Source organism: Lepidochelys olivacea (assembly GCF_965140295.1).
Source record: "Lepidochelys olivacea isolate rLepOli2 genome assembly, chromosome: 4".
In the NCBI taxonomy this organism is placed as follows: domain Eukaryota; kingdom Metazoa; phylum Chordata; order Testudines; family Cheloniidae; genus Lepidochelys; species Lepidochelys olivacea.
The window spans coordinates 28,086,290-28,109,251 of NC_140414.1; the positions used below are offsets into that span (position 1 = coordinate 28,086,290).

Consider the following 22,962-nt stretch of genomic DNA (forward strand, 5'->3'; position numbering starts at 1 on the left):
CTGTATCTAGATATAAATTGATATTTGCCTTTTGATGGTTAATCTTTTATGATTGATGTATTCAAACTTTTCTCTACAACCATGAGGAAACTTACTTCGAGGAAGCAGAAGGAAGATCATTCTAGGAGATGGGGCTTTAAGAAAAACACCAAATACCTCAAGGCTTGCAATAAAATCACTAAGTTGGAAACGCCACTTTCTCCAACAGCAGGAGGCAAAACATTCCACTGGGTTCTGCTCCTGTTTATTTTATAGTTCATGTTATACAGAAGGTCAGAATGGATGGTCATAATATAGCCCCTTCTGGTCTTAAAAAATAAATCTATGACCGTGTTCTGGGGTTTGAGATACGCCACTGCATACGGTGGTATGCTAAAATCTTTCACAAGAATTGGGATTTCAGCGTACTACTGTGCAAGGATCAATGTGGTTTCTTAAAAATAAAAAGAGTAAAGCCAATGGTTACACCTATAAGTGTTTTTTTTAAAGAGCAGTATAGAGAAATAACACTAAAAGCCTGCATTTATCGACCGTTACTACTGCAGACCCATTTCTGAGATACCAGGTTTATTTCTGTTCTGAGTATTCAGAAATACTGCAGTATTTTTGATATGGTAGCACGGTGTGGTAACAGTTGAAATGCAGTGTCTTCTTTAATGACTGAGTGTGTCAATACCCTAATTGTATTACACAATCTCTCTCTTAAATGTGTACTGTCAAATTACAACTATGTTTCTGAAAAAAACCCAATTACTGTACCTGTGTTTAACACCTTAAATTATTATAATCAGATGTCTAATTTTTCTCAGCTTCTGTTTCTAATTTACCTAATAAGCCTTATTGTACTTCGTCTGATTTATGACTTCATTTTTAGTACTACAGACAGATTGGAAAAAAAAGAGAATAGGCTAGTCAATTTCAGCTTTGCTTCTAATCCATTTTGCTTTCTTGTGTAAAGGCTATAGCATTGTTCTAATGTTGCTCATGCTGCAGGATGTTTAAATCCAAACAATTTTTTATTAAAATTCTGAGATAAAAATACTGATGAAAATGAGAAGAACTAGTGTTAGAAAAACGTAAGATTCACTAAAGAATCAAGAACTTTTTTTAAAAGTAATCTTTTTTTTTTTCTTTCTTTTTTTTCTCCTCCCCTTGAGCTTCTGTTTATTTGAGACTTTAGGGTTCAAATTTCTCAGGCTTTTCTCTGAAACCATAAGAACTGCTAGTTGTGGTCCCATAGTTATGGGTCAGAGGAGTATTGCACAGAAATTGGAGAGAGTCGAGTAACACACACTTCTGTGATTCTATGAAAAATACAGTGGTGGAAATACTGCTTCCATGGAAATAAATTAGAGTTTTGCCATTGACATCGATGGAGCCAGGTTTCAACCCATGTATCCTCTCCAAATTTGGGTATAACATTTAATTTTCTGAAACATTTGTGTACACGCTAATTATTTTGAGTTAAAATGTGTCCTTTAAAAAATTTCGCATCTGTGTCGGATCTTTTTTCCTTCCGTTTTTAAGCTAAACTGTTTTGTAATACTGCTGTGTCGTATCAACAGCTTCTATGTGTCACTGAAGAGGTGGTGGGTAAAGGGGTGGGTAAATTGATTGCTGTGTAAAGTATGCAATGCTTTTGTGTGTGTGCGTGCATGTCTGACTTCTTCGGCATGAAAGGTGGTGTATACAGTAAGCAAGTAATAGGTAAGCTCTGTTTCCCTCCCCTCCCCCCCTTCTTTAAATTTTCACACTAGTACCAATGGAATATTTTTCTGTTTTCCAACTATCTGACTTGACAGGGAAATGCCAAATCTCTGAAGTTTCAGGTTCATTTTGTGCTTATTTTTAATACATAAGAAGGTTAATATTATTATTAATATATTTTTATTTTAAAAGTGTCCTTCAGAGCAGTTCATATTTTAGGAACTCATTTAATTCACATTTATTTAAAGTCTATTATGCTTATTTTTTTCTCATGTTAAAGCACACACTTTGTTTTCTTCTTTTAACACACACATAATGCAAGCTGCATTATTTTGAACTCCATGTTTTTTACTGTCACTGCTGCAGGGAGAGTATCCAGCTACATCAAAAAATTAATTTTCGGAGTCTGTATTTCACAGTTCAATGACAGCTGGTTTGCTGTGATGAAGGAAACACTGTTCATTTAGTTCTAAACTAATAAATCTTTAAAGTAACACAATTTATGTTCTCGTAGTGAATAAGCAACCTTACAGTAGAATATGAGTATAATTTTAGGACTGGGACAGGTGGAATGGATACCTCTGGCCTAGATTCTTCTGGATAAATAAATTCTTAGACGGAATGAATAAATACTTAGTTCAATCTGAATAAAGGTAGATCATATTTTACATGAAATGCTACCAATGTGATCTTTGAATACTTCCTGTTTGCACTACTGAAAAACATATGTGAGATGTAAAATGTCTCTCATACACCTCTGCAAATAGACTCCATATATAAGAAGGGACTCTTACTAAAGTTGTAAGTTCAGTACCCTTTTCTCTTGTTTTAGGATTAGATTCTTTTAACCCAAAACTCCCTTGTACAATATTGTGTACAAAGAATGCAACATTAGGCCCTTTTTTGTAGGTATGGTCCAGGACTGTAGCTACACGCCCCTGAGAAATGTAAATTACAAATAGGCCCTCAGCACGGGTGGGAACAGTACTCTGTCCGTGGGGATGTGGCTACCGCTACTCGCGGGGGCTGGAGTAATTAAGTAGACAGGAGAGCTCCCTCCCAATGTTTTTTGAGCGTCTGCACTAGCAGAGGTACAGTGGCACAGCTGCATTGGTGCAGCTGCGCTGCTGCAAGCTCTGTAGTGTAGCCATAGTCTTAGAAAAGTTAAACAGCTGTGTCCCTTTTAGGCAAAAGTGTCTGCCCTAGGATTTTCTTATTCCTGGCCTTAAAGTAAGGACCAATGATTTCTCTAGATGGTACTTAAATAAATATTGTGATCACAGCATCCCTCTGTTAAGTTAATCTTAGCAGCAGCAACAATGTAAATCGAAACAGGATGGGCTTTCTTTAGCCCAGTCAAAAGTAATCCTACTCTGTGATTCATAATATCTTTCAGGTCAAGCCTTCCTAATGAAGCAGAGGTCAGCTTCTCGGCTGTTCTTTGGTCTCTGGCCTGGGCCTGTTCTCAGAGCCTCCCAACCCAAGTTTCTTCCTCAGCAGGAAGAGGAGAAAGAAACTGCTTTTTTGCTCTTTACAGGGTCATCCCCATCTTACTACCACCTCCCTGCTCTCATGGCTGGAATTCTCCCTTCCTTGCTGGCTGGCTGCATTACTTCTCAGGGAAGGAATAGTACTCTCCCATGTTCTACATTCAGACTGCTAACCCATTCCCTAATTTACTAAGGACGTGATCCTGCAGACCCAAACCTACTTACATGCATAAATATACTACCGTGAGTCGTCCCAATAGAGTAGATCTTACTTCTGGTAATAAAATTAAGCATGTGTGTAGTTATTGCAAGATCAGAGCCTCTGGGGGAAGTTATACAGTGAATCTATACAGACTTAATTCTTCTAATCCTTTTAGTAATTCTTTTAAAGAATATGATGTTCTCAATAATGGGTGAAGTAGAAGTTAGACCATGTTGGTAAACATTCTTTAGCCGTCTAAATTCAATACATTTATCAGATGAGTTTTATTTTATTCTAATTGTATAGTACTGTACTGGCAGCATGTTCTGTTGTGCATCAAAGGCAAATTTCAGTAAATTCATCTTCCTGAATACCAGGCTAGTTCTGTTTATATGGTTTTGTTGTTATAGTAAGCACAATATGCCTGCTTGTTCCTAAGTGTGCAGAGGTATAAAATAAATTTACAAAATGTAAATGATTATTATTGTTGGCACATATGCATAACCTCCTGCATCTTTCTTCACACATGCAATTTAGTTTGTCACCCTGTGAACAGATCTGATGAAAAACAGGTTTATTACTTATATTTAGCAGTTTCCCAGATGGGCAATATTAGACTGAAACAGGAAAATACTAACACTGATGTCATAAATATAAAGGGAAGGGTAAACCCCTTTAAAATCCCTCCTGGCCAGAGGAAAACACCTCTCACCTGTAAAGGGTTAAGAAGCTAAAGGTAACCTTGCTGGCACCTGACCAAAATGACCAATGATGAGACAAGATACTTTCAAAAGCTGGGAGGAGGGAGAGAAACAAAGGGTCTGTGTCTGTCTGTATGCTGCTTTTGCCGGGGATAGAACAGGAATGGAGTCTTAGAACTTTTAGTAAGTAATCTAGCTAGGCATGTGTTAGATTATGATTTCTTTAAATGGCTGAGAAAAGAATTGTGCTGAATAGAATAACTATTCCTGTCTGTGTGTCTTTTTTGTAACTTAAGGTTTTGCCTAGAGGGATTCTCTGTTTTGAATCTAATTACCCTGTAAGGTATCTACCATCCTGATTTTACAGAGGGGATTTCTTCACTTCTATTTACTCCTATTTCTATTAAAAGTCTTCTTGTAAGAAAACTGAATGCTTTTTCATTGTTCTCAGATCCAAGGGTTTTGGTCTGTGGTCACCTATGCAAATTGGTGAGGATTTTTACCAAACCTTTCCCAGGAAGTGGGGTGCAAGGGTTGGGAGGATTTTTGGGGGAAAGACATGTCCAAACTACGTTTCCCAATAAACCCAGTTAGTTTGGTGGTGGCAGTGGATATTTCAAGGGCAAAGGATAAAATTAATTTGTACCTTGGGGAAGTTTTAACCTAAGCTGGTAAAAATTAGCTTAGGAGGTTTTCATGCCGGTCCCCACATCTGTACCGTAGAGTTCAGAGTGGGGGAGGAACCTTGACAACTGATGTATAGTGATTATAGTCACAGATGTAGAAACTAAAAACAAGTTTAAATAAAAACACAAACAAAAAACAGGAAAAGGATGCCATAATTCCATAGAGATCCATCAAGGAGCACATTTCAGAAGAAATAGCTTAGATCCAAAATGAAAACACAAGGTAAGAGCTGGAATTCTGTTCCCAATGTTAAAGCAAAAAATAATAATAAAAAAATAAAAAATCTAACACGCAATGTACAGTATTGTATTTATTTTTTTATAAAATGTACCTGACAGCTAATTGTTTAAGAGCAACAAGTTGAAATTTACCATCCCAATGTTTCAAAAAGTATTCCTTGAATAGAAGCTCATAATTCACAGGCATGTTATGTTGTGTGAAGGAAGTACTTCTTCACACAACCCATAGTCAACCTGTGGAACTAGTTGTGAAGGGATGTTGTAAAAGCCAAATGTATGAATAGGTTAAAAAAAGAATTAGATAAGTTCATGGAGGACAATTCCATCAATGGCTATTAGCCAAGTTGGTCAGGGATGCAACTCCATGCTTCAAGTGTCCATAAATGTTTGACTGCTTGAAGCTAGGACTGAATGAGAGGGGATAAATCACTTGATAATTGACATGTTCTGTTCATTGCCTCTGAAGCATCTGGCATCAGCCACTGTCGGAAGACAGGATGCTGGGTTAGATGGACAATTTGTCTGACCCAGTATGGCTGTTTTTATGTTATGTAAAGTATGTCACTTATCTCAGCATGCTATCTCCTTTACAGTGTGACCTCATTTCTTTTAGGAATCATTTTATTTGTTGATTGAAAAAAATCCAGTGCAGTCTGATGTATCTTTTCACAAAGTATTTTCACTCCTATTGACATGTTTACTATACTGTATACAAATTCTTACCCTTCTGTTAACTCAGAAGTCATGAAGTCAAGAAAAAAACTTGTCAACAAAAATCAAACATTAATATTTTATTATGTTACATTCATTAAATCAAAAAGTATGCTGTGTACAGAGAGCTTACTAATAGGCACGTGGTGATGGGACTCGGCAGATTGGGATAAATAGTTATTTTTCAAAAGGAAATATACATACTTGTAGGGTTTACAAAAGAAGTAACTTTTTAAATAGAGGGTATTGATGTGGTAAACTGGAATGGTAAAATCTATATGATCAGAACTTGTATTAACTAACTCAAAGACTTAAAATATATCTGCCTTGGTTGTGTTTAGTACATGAATTCAGAGATTCTTTGGTGTGAATGTATTCAAATTCCCTTAGTAAATATTATTACATGATTGTAGTTGTGAGAAACATGTGTAAATCATAAAATGGATATAAACCAATTTATTCTTCTAAACACTTCACAAAAGATTCACTGGGAATGTGTGAATAGTCAAGAACTAGCATGGAGCCACAAGATATGCAAAAACTGCCTATTATGAAGAAGATTTTCCCCAAAGCTCAATAATTCATTTGGTGTCAACTACTGCTAAAAAGCAGACCCTCCTCTTCAGATCTGTTCTTCTTAGTTTGCTGCTATTGTGACAGTTCCATGTTGAGGAATTACTGATTCCTGCCATTTGATAACTTCTTACTGTATGTCCCCTTCTTGGCCTGTGTCGTCTTTTCTTCTTCACCTTAAAAGGCTTTCTTAACAAATAGCTATGTCTTGAATGTAATGTACTTGCACCACTTTCACCCGCAGTCTGACAATATGCAGTAATGTGAGTTGCCCCAAGCATTGCACATGGTAAAGGTGGTCTCTTTCTCACCTCAGGCTAAGACCTACAAATCCAGTAATTCTTGTGCACCGCTATTACGCTTTGACAGAGATGTCTGTTTCCCACAGTTCTTGCAAAGGAATATTTCTTCGGTGTTCTCCCAAGCAACCTCACTGGCCCGTCTTGTCCTATCTTTGCTTCCTCCTCCCTTCTACTGCCTTATTCTTGTGTGATGTCTTCCTGTCTTTTCCTGTTGTCACTTGAGATTATATTTTAGGTGTCCACAATAACATTTGTGTTTGACAGTATTTACTGTGTACATATTACAGAAGACATAATAGAGAAGTAGAAAAGCCACCAACATCCACCAGTGCCATACCCTCCCGCCGTCACAAAATCACTTTTTAGAACAAATTCCCCAAAGTAAAACAATAAAATACTATGGTCCTGGTACATGTGCTTAGAGAGAAATTCTTTATCCCTACTTTGGCTGTTGTAAAGCTGTGTTTGCATGCATTGTGTCTAATTATTATAACAAACATACATAATAACTGCAAGGAATATAATGCAGTTGATTTGAGAATTGGATAGTATAATACAGTGCAGGTAGTGACATGAGGCCAGATTCTGGTTAGTTCCAGTATGAGCACTCGGTTGAGGGAGAGGCACTTGATGCTGCCCCGGAGGGGTCGGGTGCTATTGCAGTACTTACACTTCTCTGCCTAGCACTGATAATGGCAGTAATGACCCTGAAAGGTGTGAGGAGAAGCCAGAGGCAGTGAGCTTGTTAGCTGACTGAGTAGTATCATGGTTCAGATGGCAATTTCTCTTGGGTTAATGAAGCAGCCTTACCTGTTCTGTGTATCTAGCGGCTTTTGGAGGCACCAAGTCTCATGGAGCTCTCGTTAATTTGTTGTGCTTCTGCTCAGCCTCCAGCACAGAGCTATGGCTTAATGCCACAGTTCAGCCCCTCCGCTACTGAAAGTGTGTCACAATCTATGTACCGTACCAGTGGTGCTTTGTTATATTTACTATGCCAGTAAAATTTTAAGATCGCTAACTTTAGTAATATGCTGTCCTTTCTTGCTTCGCTCCCTTCACTTCTTACTCCTTTTACTCTTTCATTTAACAAGGACAAAAGAAGCAGATTGCAAGGAGTTATCTGATGCCCTCTTGAGATAAGGCATTTAGACATGTATAAATAGAAAGAGAGGCGTGACTCCTCAACATCAAATGTGATGCAGTTTTGTAGCTAGTCTTCAAGAAAAATGGCACCATTTCGAATAAGGGGGCTTTAGATTTAAAAAAATGAGCATTTATATTCCATAACTTTCTAGTCTTCAGCATCTGTAGATTTCAAAAGGGAAAATAAATAAATACAAATGTAATATTGATTTATAATGCAGTGTATATTTAAGGTATTTATATTTTGTTGCTGGGACATATTTGGTAGTTGAGTATTTTATATATTTTTTTCAGCTAAGATTCTTGAATGACCTATTTACTGAATAGACAGAAGAGTAGATAAAAATAATAAACGATTATAGACACCTTCATAAAATTTTCCTCTCGTCCAGCAAGGAGAAATCCTGACCTTTTCCTGAATTTGAGCCCTCCATATTATACAGTCAACAGCACTAAAATACTACATTGTCATCTAGACTAACAGTACAAAGGATGTGGGGCTCTTATTTCGAATCGTGTACCGATAGATCTCTTTTTCTGTAGCTGTGAATATTTTACATTACATCCTATTACCATTTTTCCCTCTAATTCATTTAGAACAAAAGTTAAGCAGTATAATTGCCTTGAAAAGTGCTTATTATAACTGAACATTTTGCCAAGGGGAAAAAGTTCTGAACAATGAGACAATACACTCATCACTTACGTCACTTTATGTTTTGAGTGTTAGTTTAGAACTGCAAGCAGATAAATACCATAAAAAGCTCGGTGTACTTCTGAAAATCTAACTTCTTCAAATCCTGGTTAGGTCACTTAAGCCAGTTCTACACTTAAAACCTTTGCTGGTATAGTAATGTAGGGTTATGACGTGATATTTTTTATGACAGTATTATGCAGGCCAGAGTCCTAGTGTAGATGTAGATCAGAGGTGGGCAAACTTCGGGCCACATCCGGCCCCCGGGACCCTCTTGCCTGGCCTCTGAGCTCCTGGCCCGGGAGGCTCGCCCCCGGCCACTCCCCTGCTGTTTCCCCTCCCCCTTAGCTCACTGCGCCGCCAGTACCATGCTCTGGGCGGGGGAGCTGCAGGCTCCTGGGGCAATGTGGTGAGGGGGCAGGGAGCGGGCGAGTTGAGGGTGGTGGTCAGGGGGTGGGGGTGTGGATAGGGGTCAGGGCAGTCAGAGGGCAGGGAACAGGGGGGTTGAATGGGGGCAGGGGTTCTGGGGGCGGTAAGGGAGAAGGGGTGGTTGGATGGGGCAGCAGTCCCTGCAGGGGCAGCCAGTCAGGAAGGAGAGGGGAGGTTGAATGGCAGGGAGTCCGGGGGCAGTCAGGGGACAGAGAGCGGGGGGGGGGGGCAGTTAGGGGCGGGGGGTCCGAGGGCGGTCAGGAGGTGAGAAGCAGGGGGATGAGGGCAGGGCCAGATGGGGAGTGGGGGCCAGGCCACGCCTGGCTGTTTGGGGTGGCACAGCCTCCCCTAACTGGCCCACCCATACAATTTCTGAAACCCGATGCAGCCCTCAGGCTAAAAAGTTTGCCCGCCCCTGATGTAGATGCACTGGTAAAAACTCTTTTTGCCAGTATAACCTGGCTCTACAATAATAAGGTCTGCCTTTATAGCTACAGCTTTTCTCGGGTTGACTAGATCTTCAAAAGGAGTCTGGTGATATCATTTGAGTTCCTCATGGGTTTATGGCTATATCACAAAATACATATGAGTGACAGTCCCTTTTCAAATGAGGCCTGAGAATGTTGTTGGTCAAGACTGAAATGAACTGACAAAATTTTATGGGGAAAATATGAAAAGGGCCTGACAGATCCAAGTTTGGCTGTAGCCTGTACTATTTGCACTTTCATTTGCATGAACATCAAATTCTCATACAGATATTAATTACACATGCACCATCAAGCAAGAAGCGTGGTGTTTACACTTTTCCTCCACCCAACTAGTGTCAGTATCATTGCTGTTTTTGCTGTCATGGTACATGCATATGTGGGTGGAAGAATTTCTTTCCTTTTTCGAATGTCTGTTGTGCTTCCTTTCTCCATCTGCAGTCAGATTGAGAACTCCCCAGTAATTCAGCTAAACTGATATTTCTCATAGTTCTGCTCATAGAAAACATTAGGAATTTTATGGCCATTTGTTCCTAAACTAAAATAAGAGACGTCTGAGAGGAACTTCAATAAAAAGCTTTAAAGAATCAGACACTAACAAAATGGACTTCTATTCAGGGAGCTATTGAATGACTTTGGATGCATTAGTTTGTTTTTTACTGCAATTTGTGTGATCTTTTTAATAACTTATTCTAACAGAGGAGAATTGAGTTTCATTACTTGGATGTAATTATCTCACTCTGTGTGAATCTGCCTTTCCTTGTCAAGAGCAAAGTAAAAGTCCTAGCCTGTTATAACATCTCTTTTGATGTTTTTTATAGGATATAATGAAAGATGAATGTTCAGTGCTGAAGTTGCAGCTGAAGGAGAGAGATGAACTCATTTCCCAACTACGCGAGGATCTGGTAAGCAGGATGTGCACTTTTGTCTGAGAAGTTCACTTTACCTGACAAGGTCGGTCACTCAGACAAAAACTAAATAAATAGTTTCACACCTGCTGCAGCATGGACATCTTAAGGCTATATTAATCGTTCAACCTGATTAATGCAGCTTTTATGACCCTACTTTTCTGGGTACTTGTCAGACTTTGAAAGGGCTACTACCCAGACACACTGATGGTGGTTCTTTGTTTTAAAAGACTATGTTGACAGTTGTCTTACAATATCAAAGAGGCATTAATCACTGGTGAAGGAACAACACAGCACTGTGTGTACTGGTTAGCATATGCCAATAATCTTGAAGGGCAGTACGTGCTTTCTGGTGAGTTGTAAATTATTCTTCCTTGTACTGCCTTGCAAAGTAGTGAAGCAATCCAGCACAAAACTAAATACTCTCTTCTGTTAAAACAGATGTGCCCTTAATTTGAAAAAAACCAAAACCTGAATACTCTAATTATGTTGATACAACTTCTCATGGCAAAGTTTTGTTGACTTGAATTTTAGGATAGCCATGTTGATCACAAGTGGCAAAGCTGTATATATAATACAGAGTATGTAGAAGGAGTATATAATTTTTTTTTAAAAAACCTAATATTATTGTGATTAAAATGATACTGCGGAAATATAAAAAAAAACTAGTTTTGATGGTGCCACCCATTAAACAGCATGTCTTCAATTTTTTTAATTCCCTTTAAAAAAATTAAAGGATGAAGAGTTTTTCTGATATTTTTAAGGGTTGTTTTAGAACAAAAGAAAAAAGTTAAGGGCTGAGTTGAGGAAAGAATGTATGCATGTACTTAAGTTCCTTTGACTTCAATGGCACTTAAATACCTGCTTAAGTTCCCTTCCTGAGTAGGGATATATTCCTGAATTGGGCCTGTAGGCCCTAATTCTGCAAGTGAATTCTTGCAAGATAGAGCTGATTGACTATAGGAGAGAACAGTGAGACTGATTACAAACAGAATGTTGACCAAGTAACACTGTGTCCAAAAACCCCTAAAATATCACATCTAGAAAAAGTGATTTTTCCCCTAACTTCTTTAATTTTCAGTTATCCTAGGTATTATTTGTAAATTTAGAAAGTTTAAAATAAATCAAAGTGTGATTTTTTTCAAGTTGATAGTGTCCTGTTTAACAAGACTGGGAAAAGAAATATTTAGAAGTCAGGAAACCCAGAGTTCTGTTTAGAAGTTCACTATTAACTCAGTCCCTTTATGACTATTTCTTAAAAGTCTACTTTTATGGTTATTAGTTCAATGTTACATTGTAGAATCTTGAATTCCATATACATAATCTGCTATATAGCGAGACACAGTACATAGACTGTTCAGACATGGCTTGATTTGTAAGTCTCAAATTTAATTGGTTGTCTGTTGGATGCAGTTTTTGATACAGTTTTCACTGTGCAGTGTGTGTGTGTATGTATGGGGTTGTGGAGAAAGAGAGGGAATTATTTATATTATTTTTTTATCATATCCTACTTTGTTTACCTGTGTGAAATCCTATCTAACTGCATAGTTGTGTCACATGAGGCTGTTTGGGGGGAAGCAAAGGGGAAATGACTCAAAAATAGAGATAAGTCTCCTTAAGAGAACAATGGAACTAGTAACTGGGTAATGCCTCTGTCTAGGTCCAGCCAGCCTAGGGAGGTTTACTCTTCCTGAGCCTGACGTGGGATTCAAAGGGGATACTAAACCATTAAAGGACCCCAAATGCTTGAAAAAGAAGAGGGGTTAAGTGGGTTATCAGTAGCAGCTAGATATGAGTCAGACTGAAACTGCTGCAAATAAGCTGTCTCTTCCAGCCCAGAGATGGAGGTAGCTGGGCTGAATGGAACTCACCAAAGCTTTCAAGGAAATATTAAAGTTTAGGTATGGGGAAATGTGTGTAGGCCTTTCTTGTGTGTGCTATGTAACTTTGGGTGAAAAAGTACTTTGTTATGAAGAAGCTGGTTTTGAGCCATTCGATTCAGGTGCTGTCACAGGGTTTTGGGACAAAGGGCTTAGAAGTGCCAAACACAGATGGGCCTGTCACGTTAACATAAACAGGAGGATTGCCACCCAGAAATCCACTCCTAGAATGGTTCCACCTTTGCGAGAGGAGCAGGAAGCCAATCCTGTCATCCTAGGGGTGCACTTGAAAGAATCCTAAAAAATAGTTCTGTAACGAAGACAAGTTAATTACACAAATTAAGAGCAAATATTATAATGGAAAGAATTAACTAAATTGTATATTGCATGGGACAATTAGCACTTTTCCAGGATTAAAAATACCGTATCATCACGTGAATGTATTGGCAGATGTTCAATATTTGTTTCAGGTTTAGTTACATTAAGAAATGATGTATTAGGTAATTATCTTAAATTATATGACAGAATGGTATACAGAGAAATTAAGCTTCTCTACAATTCGGGTGAAGTAATACAGTATCAGTTTAGTTCAGAACATACATTATCAACTGGTTGACAATGTCTTTCTAAAATAATCCTCTGTTGGCATTGTCAAGGTTCCTTCCCCACTCTGAACTCTAGAGTACAGATGTGGGGACCTGGATGAAAAACCCCCAAGCTTATTTTTACCAGTTTAGGTTAAAACTTCCCCAAGGTACAAATTATTTTACCTTTTGCCCTTGGACTTTATTGCTGCCACCACCAAGCTTCTAACAAATATATAACCTGGAAAGAGCCCACTTGGAAACTTCTTTCCCCCCAGAATCCTCCCAAACACTATACCCCCTTTCTTGAGGAAGGCTTGATAAAAATCCTCACCAATTTGCTTAGGTGAACACAGACCCAAACACTTGGATCTTAAGAACAAGGAAAAAGCAATCAGGTTCTTAAAAGAAGAATTTTAACTGAAGAAAAAAGGTAAAAGAATCACCTCTGTAAAATCAGGATGGTAAATACCTTACAGGGTAATCAGATTCAAAACATTAGAGAATCCCTCTAGGCAAAACCTTAAGTTACAAAAAGACACAAAAACAGGAATATACGTTCTATTCAGCACAGCTTATTTTATCAGCCATTTTAACAAAACAGAATCTAACGCATACCTAGCTAGATTACTTACTAAATTCTAAGACTCCATTTCTTTTCTGTTCCTGGCAAAAGCATCACACAGACCGAGAGAACCTTTGTTTCTCCCCCCCTCCAGCTTTGAAAGTATTTTGTCTCTTCATTGGTCATTTTGGTCAGGTGCCAGCGAGGTTATCCTAGCTTCTTAACCCCTTACAGGTGAAAGGGTTTTTCCTCTGGCCAGGAGGGATTTTAAAGGTGTTTACCCTTCCCTTTATTTTTATGATAGGCATAGTGAGCTGTATCTTATTTGACTTCATTCCTCTTCATCCCCCAACCCTATCTCCTACATCTAGAGCAGGCCTTCTTCACGTTTCTCACATGCCCAACTTTAAAATTATTCTCACTGAACGAAAGGCTCTCAGCTAGGAGCCTGATTTTTCCCATTTTCATACAGGCGGGAGAGAAGGAGAAGGCCCACGGTCATTTGTTCTTATCTCTTGTGGTAGTGTCAATCCAGTTCCCATGAGTCTTTTGTCTCCTGATCAACATTCTCATGGTTTTGGTGGAAGGCCCTAGTCCTGGAGGAGAGAGGTGATCCCTCAAGTAGCTAGGTCCAACCTTAGAAGGTTTGATACGGACAGAGATCCTGAAAAGAACTCTGGATTCTTTGGGGTTTCAGTGCAGAATGTTGTGACCATGATGTTACGAAGTTGACAGGAAGCTGCATTGTGTACCAACTGGAGCTTCTGATTCCCTTATCTGTGACTTACCTACCCAGGGTGTAGTTGGTCCTAGCTGTCCATCTGTGGTCACCACTGCTTTCAGATCTGTTGCATACTTTGTCAGAGTGATTCTGCAGACATTACTTGAACAGACTCTGAACTCAGCTCTAACTGTTACGGCTTTCGAGTCACGTGAATGGACTATGGATCTGCAATCACTGGGAGAAGGAAAAATGGTTACTTATGTTTTTTGTAACTGTTACTTGAGATGTGGGTGCAGACATGTTGTCTACAACCCACTTTCTGACCCCTCTCCATTGGAATTTTGGGCCATCCTTGCTGGTGTGAAGGAACTGAGAAGGGTTGGGGCGACACCACCTTTGTATTGCCTCAGGAGGGGCCACAAGGAGGTGTGGGGTTCACACGCTGTCTCTACAAGTACTGCTACAAGACGGGGAAGGTCTCTAGCTCTGGTGCGCCAAGCATGAACATACTTGAGTGGAACATACATCTGATGTACACCATACTTTTACGCTAGATATTGTCTTGAAATAATTCTGGAGCATTAAATGACTGGAGCTAGAATTACTCAGCTGACCACCTTCAAAGGGTTGGTTCCATTCCCCACAGTGATTCTGAGGAATCTGACTTCACAGCCTGGTTCATACTAGATCATTATATCAAATTATAAGACAGCTGGTTGCTACAGCACAGGACCTGAAGAAGGAAAAATGAAGTGAATAATAATATAAGCTAGATAAAAAATCCGTTGTGGGAATGAAAATTTGGTCAATCTCAGCAAAATTTCCGCAAACCACGTCGTCTTGTGGGAGAGCTTAAGGAGTACATGGACCTTAGAGGCTGAGCCTATTTTTCAAGCCAGAGGGAAGCCCCCTAGTGCAGAGACATGAGACGCTCTGCAAGGAAAGCTGTGTCTGTGATGCTTTCCATCACTGGCTTCAATGGGGGGAGCCATGCTGCCATTTTCTTCACCTGCCTATGGCTTTTCACCGGCAGCCACTGATGTTGCACAGACCCTGCATCTACATTCTATTTTAATACCTATTTTTTCAGTACAGTGTAAGCACTAAAACTGGTGTAAACAGGGCACTTCTGAACCTGTTTTCATGACACAATGCCAAAAAATGCCTGAACATTGTCTAGGCTAGCATTTACACCATTCTTTGTGTTGGTAAAATTGCACTAGTGCTGAGAAGTGGTCACAAAGAGCTTTATGCCATAAACGTGTATGTATGTATAGCTTTACTCATGTGAGTTGTCCTACTGTAATCAAGGAAAGGGGATGGTGTTGCAGAGATGGTCCTTTAGGGATGTGGGGGGCAGATTTAGGTCCAAGTGATGAATTTCCCTCTTAGTCTGGCTGTTGGGGACATTCTCCAGTTGTCATTGCCCCTTCTCATGACTGGATGAGAGTCTGCTTCAGCTGCTAGCTAGGGGATTTAATCCTTTAACTCAAATTGTAAAAGTTTATACTTTAGAACTGGAGGTTATGGGATCATTCCCAGTGATAACCAAGATGGCGGTTATATCTTTTTTACCTTTCCAAATCACACTTACCTTCCAGTTCCTTGTCTAAATACCATACAAAATGAAATGTTTTAAACTACAACTCGGTTGTCCTTGGAATGTAAAATTAATGATTACAAGCTTAGTTCTTTTTCATTATAATTTACTGTGGCTCGATTTCAACTATGGGTAATTTTCTAATTTGCCTATGAATCCTTCCTACTATACTGGTTTGATGTATCCATGAGATGAGTGCCTTTTAGTGGTCTCCATTACACTTCGAAGCCTTATAATGTGTGAGATTTACTTGGGTCTTTTGAGGTAGCTGAACCCTGTTTGGAAAAGCATTTGGGCCAGATCCTCAGCAGGTCAGGTGTAAATTGACTTCAGTTTAGCTACCCCAATTTATACCTGTTGAAGATATTGTCTCCCAGCATCCCAATGTTATTTTTAAAGGGAGAGGGATGAAACTTTAAAAAAATGCCTTAGAGGAAATACCTTTTTACAAGTACGTGGAAAGAGGAAGAGGAGTTTTAATTTACTTCAAAATACATATCGAAAATCAAATTGAATAAAATTTCATGTCCTTGAAACTTCAATAACACAGTAATTCCTATATAGCGGCCTTTATGCAGGAGAATGATATTCTAAATTCATCTTTATAGTAATTCCCCACTTGCTCTACATTCCATTATGATTCATGATATTATTTCATGTTGGCCATTTTATGATGGAATATTACAGACCCATCAATGATTTACATAAGAACAGACATCTGTAAGTACTTTCAAATCCTCTTTCTTCCTCGTATTTAGGAAACATTAGAAGCAGAAAAGAAATAGATTGGGTGTACTTAAACATTATTAATGTGTCAGGCTTCTTTCCCCCTTTTTACAGGGAGAATTAATTGCACGTATTGCAGAAAAGGCTTATCTCAGCAGTAATTACTTTCCAAATCCATTCTGCAAGACAGATGTAGTGTGTGAAAATAATACCCTATGATACATAATGGGGATTAGCCTCCAATTCCAAGTGCACTCCAACTCCTTTATGAAAAGCTGCCAGTAAGATAGAATCTTCAATATTCTCCAGCACGTCTGCAGGTGATTCTGCATATTAGTTTAAGTCCTTATCACAAAGCGGCGTCATCTCGTGATGTTTGGTATGAATATAGAAAGATGATTGTTGTGTCATTGATGTCGAAAGAGCCTTCCTGCTCTGATTCAGATTCTGTTCAACATATTTATATAGAAGTAATGTTGCAGAAATCAGGAAATGCTGTATGCCATAAAAACTGTCCTTAAGCGTCGCTAGAAATGTTACAATGTGACTAATGCTCCTTTAACAAAAACAACAAGGAGTACTTGTGGCACCTTAGAGACTAACACATTTATTTGGGCATAAGCATCTGATGAAGTGGGTTTTTGCTCACGAAAGCTTATGCCCAAATAAATGTGTTAGTCTCTAAGGTGCCACAAGTACTCCTCATTATTTTGGCTGATACAGATTAACACAGCTACCACTCTGAAACTCCTTTAATAATAGTGCATCTCATATGCTTGTCTTCTGTTAAGGTGTCACTGATAGACTGCTGACTTAGACATGCAACATTTTATTGACCGATCTTCGTGCAGATGCCGACAAATATGACCAGGCTTTACTCAGAAAACTACTTAATTTCCATTTCAGTGTGGAAATCATAAATTAGTGGTGTCCGAATAGAAAGATGGAGGATCTGAGTGCCACATACTTCCATTTGGCTCCCATTTTATTTTGTTTAGTTAAGATTTTGAATTAGCTAATATTTATTTTTAAATCTAATAAACATAAAAAGATTCAACTACAGATGTATGTTCAGACCTATAAGAATGATAATATTTGGGAGGCAGTGGGTAAGTGAAGAAATTTTAAAACCTGACAATTTAGAGGTCATCATTTGAAGATGATTCAGATGAAGAAGCAATAGAAGCACTACACAGTTTTGGCTGATGAATGTGAAAAACCATGTGTCTACTTTTACAGATTTAAATTCCATCTTATGTAAGTGAAGGAAAGTGACTTCTTTATTTCTTACTGTGCATGGTGAAACAATTCCATGGGTGTCAGACATACAGGCATCAGGCGAGATCTTCAGTAAGTGCAAATTGGCTTCATTGGAGCTGTGCCAACTTACACCAGTTGCATTGGTTTCAATGGAGCAATGCCGAATTACAGCAGCTGAAGATCTGGCCTGAACATCATTGTCAACTAAGCCTCTTAGGGGCCATTAGTGAAAGAATCCAGGTTTTACAATTCCAAAAACTGTAAGAAGAAAACAACTCCCCCAATTCATGAACTAAAGATGAATGGTCGCTGTCTGTGATTAATGTTAATAGCGGGTGATGACACCACATTACAGCTGAACATACCTGCCCCACAGATGGCATTCTAACCAATACATTATGGTGCAGAAGAATTCTAGTTTGCCTATTTTTTCATTGACTCCTTTTTCTGTTGGCAGTTTATACGATACAACACATCCCTTTGGGGAAAGTGGGCATTGGGGCTCTTGGGTACTTTTCATAAGAGTAAATGCTTCCGGTGATAGATTGCCACAAAATTTCTCCTCCCCTCATTGTTATGCAGTATGCTGGTTGATTGCCCCTTGTCACCCCAGAGCTAGCTACAGTTTAGTGGTCAGGTATCCTCCAGGATGAAAGGTGTGGGGAAATAATGTAAACTACCCTTTATTTTTAAAATATTTTTAATTATGATCCTGCACTCTTAACACAGGCCAAATTCTCCTACAAGTCGGTGAGAGTTTGACCTCCCAGATCTGGTCATCTAATAACATCATCTGGCTAAATACTATTGTATTACATTTATTTATGCATGCAAAAAAGGAGCTCAAGCTGCTAAAAAAGATACACATATGCCAGAATGCCTGTTGTGCTTCTCAAAGATCAGCAGTTTAATTTGTTTGACTTATCAGTTGGAGTATGTTGCTGAAGGCATTGGCATGACACATTTTAGCTGCATCCATCTGATGTAGATGAACTTCAGGGTAAATTTATAACTCACTGTTTCATCCTCAATTCTGAATGTGCACAAGAACACTTAATGAATCAGCTGTTGCTATTGTTAAAATAATGGTGTCTTGGAATAAGAATAATAGATACATGAGACTTCAAGAGATGAAAAATTGTAAACTATACTGGACATGCTAACTTGATGTTTATTTGGAGGGCTAGGAGACTATTCTGAAAAAAAAATAGAAAACCATTTGTCCATCCCAAAATGGGGTCCACAGCAATAAATGAGTTTTGTTGAAATATTGATTGGAATGATGTGATATTTCACAGAGAAGTTCACCATGAGCGGTCATTCCAAAATGCATAGCTGTATCTCGCTTGCTATTTCATTGCCATTTCTGTACAATACAAGGGGGAGAAAAAAAAAACCTTACTGATACTACATGAGGAAGCAAGTGCAGGAGGGCAAAGAGATTTCTTTTGCCCTATCATTTTGCCCAAACATTTTTCAAATGTAGAAGCTGATCTTTATCCCACTGTGAAGGATCATGACTGTTGGACCCTTTGGGAGGTGTTCTGGTACTGTCTCAAGCATTCTTGTTTTCCTGAGAAAGACCTTGCAATGTTTCCAAGGAATGACAGCCCAATGTTTAACATTTACATAGGATTTTACTGTAATTTCCTTGCTGTTCTTCAGTTTTGTGATATTCCTGTAGAAACCATCATATGCATTCACATCAAACTAAATTCCTCAAGTGTAAGATTTTAAAATGAGTAAGTTGCATTATTTTCCACCCTCTGTTTCTAAAGCAGCAATCATTTAAGTACTTGTCTGTTTCATAGTTTGCCTGGATTAGGTTGGGGAGCAGGCAAGGAGAAGAGGTGAGTGTGAGAGAGGAGATGGTGATGATGATGATGACAGATTGGTGAGGGGGCATGAAGGAGGGAATTTTTGTTACCTCTTGACACAAATGGCTATTCAAAAATCATGATTGTGTAGGTTTTCAAGGAGAAAAGGATGATGGATTCTGGTATTTGTTTCATGCAATTTTGTTAGTTTACAAAGTCCTGTTTTCCTGAACGCAGTAGAAAGAAACTGTCTTCTTCTGTCTTCTGCTGACCGTCACCAGCTAGCACTTGACCCAAAAGTGCTCTCTATCTGTTTTTTTTCCCCCTTCAGGGTCATGCTGCAAACCCTTCTCTCTCTCTCTCTCTTTCTTTCTTTCTTTCTTTCTTTCTCTCTCTCTCTCTCTCTGATGTTCTGCTGCCTCCTTTCTCTCACTTGAATCCAATCAATCCCCACCCTTCCCCCTCCAGAAACACAACTCCTACTCCAGCCTTGCATGCAGGGCTGGATTAATCTTTTTTGGGCTCCCAGTGCCTGGACCTGCCTCAGAGAGGAGCAAGCAGCAGGTGGGGACTTGGGAGGAAGAGGTTGAGTGGGGGCAGGTCCTTGGGACGGAGGGGGGCGTAGCCACAGTCCAGACACCAGAACCCCTTCTAAGTGTGGGTCTGGCACCATATAATAAACCTGATACTGCTAGCATGTGGCTTGTGTTTTCATCAGAGGCTCCTATTGTTTCAGCTAACTATTCCATAAAGAAGCTCGGTGGCTTTTTACCTTGGTCCTGAATGAAGGATGGTTGTTTCACCTACTAGCTTCAGAGAGGCTTTGCCCAAGGACCAGCAATATTTGGACAAGAAAACCACTCCGTTCTCTTTAGTGAAAGATGGGCTTTAATAAAAATTCCACTCCCTATCTGAAGTTTAAATTGGGTATCCCATAAGGTTAAAGGAAAAGAAAACTGTCAATAAATATGCTTCGTCAATCGCTATAGGAGTCATTCTCTAAAAAGGGAGTAGAGGATTGAGGCGCTGATGTGCACTCATGCTGGGTGGGAGTAAATATGCAATTTGGGATAATGAAGTTGTTGATAAACAGGAAATTACAAGGTTATGCACTTAAGCCTAACTAGTGTCCCAAGAGAAAATTAGCATGCACCTTTCATTTTTCCTCTGTTCACTCCCCCCCTCCCCTAAAATATATTACTGGATATACAGCCTTTCTCTTCCTTTTTAGATGCTTGAACAGTTGGACTTGATGTGTTTTTATTTTTGTTTAAATTCCATTGTACCTAGATATGTAATAAGATAATAACACAATCTACAATCATTCTCAGGAAATCTGATTAAAGAACAGATCTTTCTTGCTAATTTTTAATCATGTAGTAATTTGCATTATAAAGAGACCAAAAAAAATCAACCAGTGGGTAATGCTAAATTATGAGATAATTTCACTAATTTATCATTTTGCATTTGGTTCCACTGGAGTATTAACTGCTGAATATTTTAGTTGTGCTGTTCTGCATAGCTGGGAGGGGGGATGGGGAAGCATTCAGCTGGGACGTTGCTTAGTGGTTTCTGTTTAGCTGAGAATACAGAGCAAATACACATATTTCTGGTTTTTTTAGTGCTTTTATTTATTAATTATTCAATGTTTTGCAAATGTATTTAACACATTTAAGAATTTTTCTAGTAACAATGCAAGACGTTGACCTTCAATTTTGCTCTACAATTTATGGATGAGATTGTTGATCTCTGAAGGAGCTCTCCTAGCTTGCTTGCGGAATCATGCAACGTACAAAATATTTCATGAGCTGGGTTTAGTCCATTATCACCACATGACTTTGTGACCCTGAACTTTCTCATGACATATATTTTGATCCAGCTCACAAATAAATATCAGACCAACCAACCAGTAGCTTTCAGATCTTTAAGCAGTGAATTGCTGTTGTCAGAAGGAAAATAATCATTTCTCCACCACACATTTTGGTGAGAATGGAGGAAAGAAGCCCAGCTTTAGTAACAGATTTATTGTCTAGTGTGTTGGATAGGACACTCAGGTTAGCAGGCTTCCATGATATTGGGGAAGGAAAAGCTGGTGCAATTGAAGGAGCAGAAGGAGAACTCATTTTTCTTTCAGAGTAGCAGCCATGTTAGTCTGTATCCACAAAATGAAAAGGAGTACTTGTGGTACCTTAGAGACTAACAAATTTATTTGAGCATCCGATGAAGTGAGCTGTAGCTCACAAAAGCTTATGCTCAAATAAATTTGTTAGTCTCTAAGGTGCCACAAGTACTCCTTTTCATTTTTCTCTGTTAAACTAAAATGATCTTCACAAGGTAGTCTAGGGTATTTATTATATTACTGTCAAGAACAGGATGATTCTCAGAGTAAGAAGGAAGTCATCTAGCATAGTGCCAGGGATATCAGGTTGCGGCTCAATCTGCCCCTTGGAGCATCATTCCTCACCATTAATTCCAACAGAAATGTAGCTGGTGGAACTGTCTCCATCTAGGAACTGTTGTGGATATGGCCCTTGCCTCTTGGCAACCAAAATATACTAGGTCATATTCATCCCTAGTATGAGTTGAGTTCTTGTTTAATTTATGAAAATAGAATTCAAACCTTAAGGCACAAAGATGTTTGTTTTTTTCTTCCTGTGGTTTCGAACCAATGGGATGACACGATACATTAATCTTTCTGCCAATTTGCTCAATAAATCTGAGTTGCCTACCTCTAATGTTTTTATCTTTATTGGATAAAAAATAGCTAAAACCACATCATGTTCCCTCTGGTTATTACTGTGAAAGTTATAGTTCATGCCTACCTAGTCCTAGACATTAAGAAAAATCCATTCAGAAAGCTTTGTGTAAACCAATTAACATTATTGTTGCTATTGTTATTAATAGTACCATTGTAGCACTTACAGAGCACTGGTTATGATTGGTCTTTAATCCCAGAGGACACAGATCCAAAGGACAGTACCTATCCAGCAAAGTTTACAGCTAATTAAAATAAGAAGCAAAAAAAATGACATGACATAAACACTAGAAAGGAACAAGGGGCAGGATTCAAAGGAAAACAATCATAACATACGTTAACCTGAACCAGCTAGGATTACGAAGTGGGTTTCAGCCTCTATGGTAAATTGTACCCCATTTTCAAAGCACCAATCATATGATGGGCTCTCCACAGGCACAGGGGTCTTCCTGTGCAGAACAGGTCTCAGTAGGCACCAGGGTCTGCCTGTGCAAGATTGGGATCTGATGCAAGTACTAACCCTGATGCTTCTGGGTTGGTTGGCTTGTTTGTTTGTTTTTTGTTTATTTATATGGTTCTCTATCTTTCTTGGAAGCTTTGCTGAGAAAGTGAGTGTATAGTAGGGATTTTAATGAAGTGCAAGGGAAGTGGCTTAGTGAACAGGTTTGGGAAGAGTGTTCCAAGCAGTAGGTACTGCATGGAAGGTGGCATGTAGAAATTTGAAAGAAGGAGCTAGAAGATGTACTGAGGAGTGGTGGCTAAGGGAGCAAAAATGGAGAGGGA

General features: G+C 38.9%; 1 protein-coding gene across 4 annotated transcripts in view; it reads left to right on the forward strand.

Annotated features, from left to right (window-relative positions):
- CCSER1 (coiled-coil serine rich protein 1) overlaps positions 1-22,962 on the forward strand; it is a 1,064,058-nt gene that overhangs the window by 595,115 nt on the left and 445,981 nt on the right. For all 4 annotated transcript variants that reach the window (XM_084627194.1, XM_084627195.1, XM_084627197.1 and 1 more), the window contains exon 8: positions 10,182-10,265. In XM_084627194.1, the coding sequence (XP_084483320.1) occupies positions 10,182-10,265 (84 nt within the window). The remainder of the gene's footprint in view (positions 1-10,181; positions 10,266-22,962) is intronic.